At 42.3% G+C, this 6,954-nt stretch overlaps 1 protein-coding gene across 1 annotated transcript in view; it reads left to right on the plus strand.

Moving 5' to 3' along the window:
* LOC127052032 (suppressor of cytokine signaling 1-like) overlaps window positions 1-3,405 on the plus strand; it is a 28,077-nt gene extending 24,672 nt beyond the window's left edge. The window contains exon 3 of the mRNA XM_050955196.1: window positions 680-3,405. Within this exon, the coding sequence (XP_050811153.1) occupies window positions 746-1,258 (513 nt within the window). The 5' untranslated portion in view covers window positions 680-745 and the 3' untranslated portion in view covers window positions 1,259-3,405. The remainder of the gene's footprint in view (window positions 1-679) is intronic.
* Window positions 3,406-6,954: the final 3,549 nt, after the last annotated feature.

Here is a 6,954-nt window from a genome sequence, read left to right on the forward strand (position 1 = left end):
TATAAATGGGATTAAAATCTAACTCATGGTGATTCTGACCCACATGCTCAGGGTTAAACAGATCATCAGATATGGGAGATATTGTTGGAGACTGGGGCAGAGAGCTTCACCTTCTTCTGTTGCATTGAGGAGAGCTATTCTATAATTGAATCACTGATTACAGGAGCATGTGGGTATTGGTGGCAATTAGTCCTTCCCAGCATCTGTTTCTTCATAGCCATATTTGTCCTCAAAGAAGAGAGTGGAGGCAGATATGAGAAATCCTTTGATCAGTCATTAAATGATAATGAACAAGATTTCCTGGCAAGGAAAGATCCTATCTTATTCTCTAACTTGTGGGAATGTGTTGGGAAATTCCCAGCAGTGTGCTTTATTAGATTAAGATAATCTGCCGAAGGATGTGGTGAAAGCCCCTTTGCTGGAGTCATTTAAGACTAGAATAAGCAGACCGTTACAAGGAATAATCCTGCATTGGCTGAGGTGAGAGCCAGGGTGGAGAGAATATGAGTTACTGAACAATTTTTTTATCACTGATTTCTGCAGCTGTATAAATTCTGTGTACCTTTTCCTCCCGGTAGTGTCCTTGCTCCCCAGCTTTCTTTGTGTGACACTTTGTTTATCCAATTAGAAAGATACTAAAACTCCTATCTGCCTGCCTCACTTTCATTCTCTTCCCCAGGCTGAATGCAAAGAAGAAAGTGTATTAAAGATAACATCTTTCTGGGATCCATGGGCCTTTTGAGAGATGATCAGAGGGAGGCCGGATGATCTACTGAACGCACACAATAACCTTTTTCTTCCACAAAGGCAGCAACGGAGAACTCCCCATGCTCCAGTTCCATCCAGTTTACCCACTCATTACCGGGCCTTCCGCAGCTGTGAGTGGGAGGTAGTGGAGCGATCGCTTAATATCCTGCAGGCCAGTGGCTTCTACTGGGGTCCCTTATCTGTGAGTGAAGCACACGCAAAGCTACAGCAGGAGCCAGTGGGGACCTATCTGGTGCGGGACAGCTCTCAGGGGAACTGCCTCTTCAGTGTGAGTGTTCGGATGCCAACAGGCCCAGTCAGCCTCCGGATCTCCTTCCGGGAGGGCTACTTCTGGCTGAAGGACTGGTTCTCGGACTGCGTAGTTAGGCTGCTGGAGATGGTGGTGGCAGGAACCCAGGCCAACCCCATCCACTGTGATGAAATGGGGGGAACCCCCTTGGTGTTCTCTGAACCCCTCTGCAGGAACCACAGGGTTGTTCCCAAGTTGTAGGAACTTTGCGTCAAAGCCTGGGAGCTTACAATGGGACAAGGGAGGAAGGTCAGAGATTGGAAGAGGTACATGGGAGCGGCAGTTACTTTTCAGTGTGGAAAGGAACAAGGCATAATATCACTTGGAATCCACTGCCTATACAGAGAGGGAGACAGCTGCATACATGTGGCAGGCAAAACTGAGTGAGTGTGACACGCTAACTGAATGTGCCACTGCCGTTAGGTTGTACTTTTCCTTGGGGTAGGGGTGGGGGGATAACTGAAACCTGCTGACTAGGGGAGCCATGTCCTCCTGAGGTAAAGGTGCATAGTTTCTCCCTGTGGCAGAGTAGAACTGCCCCAATGCAGCACTTTTTATTCCAGTTGTGATGCATAAGCTTCAGAAACATGGGCATTGCCTGTCCTCCCAGCACACTCCTCTTCTCCCTGTATTCTAAAGTGCCTAAGCTATTTCTTGCTGAAAAATCTCTCCTTGTGAAAAGGACCAGTTGAATTTCAAAGACTTTGACAAGCTCTGATTCAATGTCATCAGGAATTGTACACTGTTCTCTGATACCAAAGGTGGATGGGTCAGTGTGTGTGTGTGTGTGTGTGTGTGTGTGTTGAGAGAGAGAAAGATTTCACAACCAGCAACCTTCACTTCCCTGTACCATGGAAATACATAACATGCCACTTCAGAAATACAAGAAATGACTGTATAATATTTGCACTGGAGGAAACAGTTGCAGGCATGTGTAATAATACAGTTCCACCAGCTTCTGCATTGCTTTTATTGGAAGCTGGACTGCATAGCTTCATTTTTTTATGGGCAGCTGGGCCATACTGTAATGGGATAATATAATATTTCAGCCAACCAAGTCTTGGTTTGGAGAGTCAATTCTGTTATTGATTGTATCAGCGGATGTGTATAAAGCACCATCACGTACGGTCATCTGGCAGTATGCTGCTGCCCCCTGCAGATCATCATTAAAGGAACTCTCTAAAAAGTTAGGTTTTTGTCTAAAAGGGACAGAGAAGTGCATTATAAAAGTTACTACTAATAAAAATGTTTTCGAAAGGAGCTTTCAAAAAAAGTAATAATTGTCCTGCAGTGCTGGAAAACCAAACAAACTGGCATTGGGCCAGTACATGTAAATCAAAGATTCACTGACCATGCTGAGTGAAGTGAAAAAGGAAAAAAGGATTAGTTAGGAACAGTAAATTTCATTTCATTTTTTTTTAGTGTATTAATCTAAAAATATAGGTACCACAAGGAGGATACTGTCTCAGTATATAAGATCTAAATTTCAAATATTGTATTTGTATTGCATTGAATAGTATACTAGGTGCCTCAAAGAACAGCTAGTTATACAAGGTCCTGATGCAAAGAATACACATAGATGTCACAGCTGGTGAGGGTGGGAACGGACATGGGGATTAAACAGAATTATGAAAATAAGGTTCTATAAAGATTGGGTTCATCTGACTGACATCAGTATTTAAGCAGTGTCCCTAAAAATGTCCTAAGAAAACAGATGTTTCTGTGCACAGGTGGCATTGTGAGTGTGTAACTTCAGAGCAAATGTTTGAAAATTTGGTCCATAACTTATATTGGAACAGTTTCCTTTTAAAAGAGAAACCAACTTAAATTGCCTCATTAGCACACGTACAAAGTTAAATAACCAAGTTTGTGCAGACAAGTAGACTGTATGTTCTTGGTACCTTTTCAGGCACATCTCTTTTCTTTTTAATGTCTCAGGCAGCAGAGAGGCAAGGTGTTCCTCTGATTAATAGCTTGCAAATTTTTTTTCTGGCACTAGCTCTAAATAGTGAGAGTCCTGGGCTGCTGCCCACTTCAAAGTGAAAAGAGGAAATAGGCCTTGCCCCAGGCCCTACAAGGATATTTTTAAAAGAAATTTATTCAATGAAATTGGCATGACAAGCTCCTCAACAGCACAACCAAAGTACTCTGTCATACCGCCTAGGTGGGACTGACGGCAAAGTAGATGGAGAGGCAGGTGGGTCAACAGGAGGCAGTCAGTGACAGCAATATTTTGTGCAATTTTGAACTTCATCAGTGTTTCCAGCCTGTAGGCGAAGATCAGACACTCTTTATTTCTGTGCATTGCTGCAAAACCACTGTCCCTGAGCTCCTTCCTCAACTATGAATGCCACCTGCCTGCTCCACTCTGTGCTGTGCACTCCCTTACTTATCCTATCTCTGGAAGATAGGTGGGACATAGTCCTCCCTACCTACATGGCATTTCACTCCCTCCCACCCTTGCCCCACTGCAAATGCAACACCTGAAGTATGCTCGCTACATTCCTCTATTTACTCCGTGCAATAGCAAAAGGAACTGACTTATTTCTTAAAGGTTCACAGCTGTGCTCAGGAATGGCTCTGTTTTACGATGGTTGTGTAACACACAGAGGGAAGAGCCATCTCATTCCATTGCTTTGACCCAGCTGTGAACTGTTCTTATCTGATTATTTGGCCTAAAAATAAGCACCTTGGGTTGTGTAGCTAACAGCTCTTGAATCATTCCATTGTTAATGGTCACGATTGCTCTCTTTGAAAATTACATTAAGGATAAATAAAATACTCTAGCTCCTAATAGAGGGATCTTTTAGTTAGTTTTAATGTTCGTGCTCTATACCTAAACCACACAGCACATGCTTAACATGCTGTATTATAAATAGCTTAATTGGTGCGCACTCCATAGGAAATTGGTTTGAGCTCTAAAGAATGACAACTAATATATAAGTGCTAAGTATTGTTTTATTAATTTCTAAAACAAGGATGATATGCACGTTTGTCCCAATTAATACAAAGACAAAGGTCTCTCAGGGTCTCTCAGACAAAGAGTGGGACAAAGAAACCAATTTTGGGAGAACTATGGTGTGGAAAAGTATTGTGGCAATTTGGATGTAAAGGGTTTTGGAGATGGTGCTTTCCCTCCCCCCACCTGCCCAGGATTATGGAAATACTTTTTAAAACTTCTGGAAAAATATGGACTAAGTAAAACCATAATTGTTAGCTTGTGGGAGTGTTTAAATCTCTCTCTCTGTAAAGTATGTTCTGTTAAGAAGGATTTTGCTGCTGACACTCAGTGGGAGATATTTCTGTAAGACACCTTGAATGTAGATTTGTCCATCCCCACCCCAAGAAGGAGAAAACGTCTCCTGACATGTACCCTAGTGCCTCTTTGGAGGTCTGCAGGTCTGTAATTTCTTTATAGCATTCTTATCATCTACTGCCCTCAACACCCTGTTCAGGGAATAGGAAAACAAGGTTGGTTCAGGTCTCTGACTGGCACACCTCGGTTTGCTGAGGGAATTATACAAGCGCACATATGGATTCTTAATGTATTCTTGCTAATAGTAAAAGTTAAAAGTTGATTGGACTCATAAGAGGTTCTGTATATCAAGTCTTAAAGAGCTCGAGTTTTAATCCCAACAAGCAACAAGTGCAGCATAAGAAACTGGAAGTTCCTAACAGATGGGATTACTGACTTGACTCTCACCAGCTCTCTTCATAATGCTCTTGTGTCTTAACTAGTCATGTCGTATTTTTTCCAGAGTCCTTGGCTGAAATTTGTTAGTTGCTTCTCAGTATGCACATGTGCAGCGGGGCCCCCCAGCTGATGGCTTTTATGTTATCACTACCTCTGAGAAAAGGGTCTGTGTACATTATGAACCTGCTTCACCAGATCACACTCCATGTTTCTAGGTGGAGCTTGCACAAACTCCCACATCTCATATATTGCATAGTATTAGAGCATGATGAATGTTTGGATTTCTGAATGGCCCCTCTACTTTATCAGAATTCCAAATATAATTTTCCCTATACATGCAATAATGTCTCAGATTTGACCTCTGATGATGTTACCAAAACTATGTTTGCATCAGTATTGCCTTATAATTTGCTAGAATTGATAATTTACCAGGATAAACTCAGGTACTAGACTATACCAAATATGCCAATTCTTTTGATGTATAACCCCATGAATGTTGTATATTTGTATATGTAGATTGATGGAATCTTCTGGTTGTATCATGTAATTGCCTTACAGGAAGATGGGACAGATTAGGGAGGATGTGGAAAGGAGAGAATAGGTGTCATAAAGAAAGACAAAAACGGGAGCCAAGAGAGCCATTCTGACTCACGATTCCTTTCTGGAGAGTTGTCTGAGCTTTTGGGCCACTACATCTAGTAGCACTATTGTCAGAAAAATCTAATTTTGATTCAAGCTAAATAGTTTAATTCCATACGTGACTTCCCTTGAATTTGTTCAGATGGGAAGGAACTAGATGGCACAAAAGAATTGCAGATGTGACTCCTAGCCCTTTCCCTCTGTCACTGATTGAATTGATTCCAGCTCCAGGTCCACAGTGACCAAAAGTTGTTACCATCTACTTTTCTGAATTGAGATGTGGGGGTTTCGGTCTAGTTCCTAGTAGACAAGCATGGACCTAGGCTGGGGAAAAATCATATTGCCTGGGACAGACAGAGTCAAGCTTCCTATCTGTTAGACCCAGACAACAAGGAAGGCTGGTGGCAGGCTGAGTAACTTCAGGAGCAGCAGCTTTCATCTGTGCCAGTCAGAGGGGAGAAGAATGGGCCTAATTAATGTCAACCACAGTAAAGCTCGAAGGCTTGACAAAAGTGTGGAGGAGAAGTGGTTTGCTCTCAAAAAGCACTAATGCATCAGATCCAGAATAAATGACAGCACATGCATGTTTTAACAAAGCTTTTAACTGCCTGCCTTTCAGGATATTGTTCTTGGTGGCAATACTTTAGATTTTGGCTTGATGCAGATCTCATTGAAATCAATGGAAGGACTGTCATTGATTTCAATGATCTTTGGATCAGGCGCACTTCGCAATAAGACAGTGGTGGTAGAAAGTGGGTTTTCCATCATACATTTAATCAAAACAAGCCCATACTCGCACTGTTATGAATAACAAATTGCACTTGTGGAATTGATGGATTTATACATGAATAGGTCTCATGTAGATGCTTTCAAATCCCCTCAGGTTATTCTCTTCTGGCTTTAAGGGTGGGAGAGGACCAGGAGCAAAACATGGACATGGTAACATTTTCAGACATGCCCAAGTGACTTAGGCTCTGAAGTCCATTGGGATATGCCTTTCTCAAGGAAAATGTAGGCTCTAAAAACTAGAGAATAGAAGTCGGAAACCTGGGCATAATATTCCAAAGCAGAACAAGTGCAATACAGAGAAAAGCCTTTAGCCAATCACAGCAGGACCAGTATTTCAACATAACTTACTCAAGAGAACGAGCCCACAACTTGGAAACTGGACAACCCATTTTCTAGTCAGGCAACCAGCTTTTGAAATCTTATCTGCATGTAGCCAAGTGAACAGAATTTTTTCCCCAGCCTATGTACACATCAGGCAACTCATAATCACAGATGGCAGTTAACGACCCCACTCTTGATAGTCCAGTAGAGCGGCCAAGGATTGAATGGGCCACTGCAACTTATCTTCCCTAGAGGTGGCTGTTTACATCAATGCTGAGGCATGGTGGTGCAGAGATACAGTGTGGGGGAGGAGGAGGGGTTAGAACAGTCACTGAACTATACCTGGTGGGCATAGAGAAGATTCCTGCACCAATTCACTTAAAAGATAAGACCAGTCTCTCTATCTTTTGTATGAATTAAATCTGAAAGGACACTTTCCTATGATGTAAGCTAA

Source organism: Gopherus flavomarginatus, chromosome 1 (assembly GCF_025201925.1).
Source record: "Gopherus flavomarginatus isolate rGopFla2 chromosome 1, rGopFla2.mat.asm, whole genome shotgun sequence".
In the NCBI taxonomy this organism is placed as follows: domain Eukaryota; kingdom Metazoa; phylum Chordata; order Testudines; family Testudinidae; genus Gopherus; species Gopherus flavomarginatus.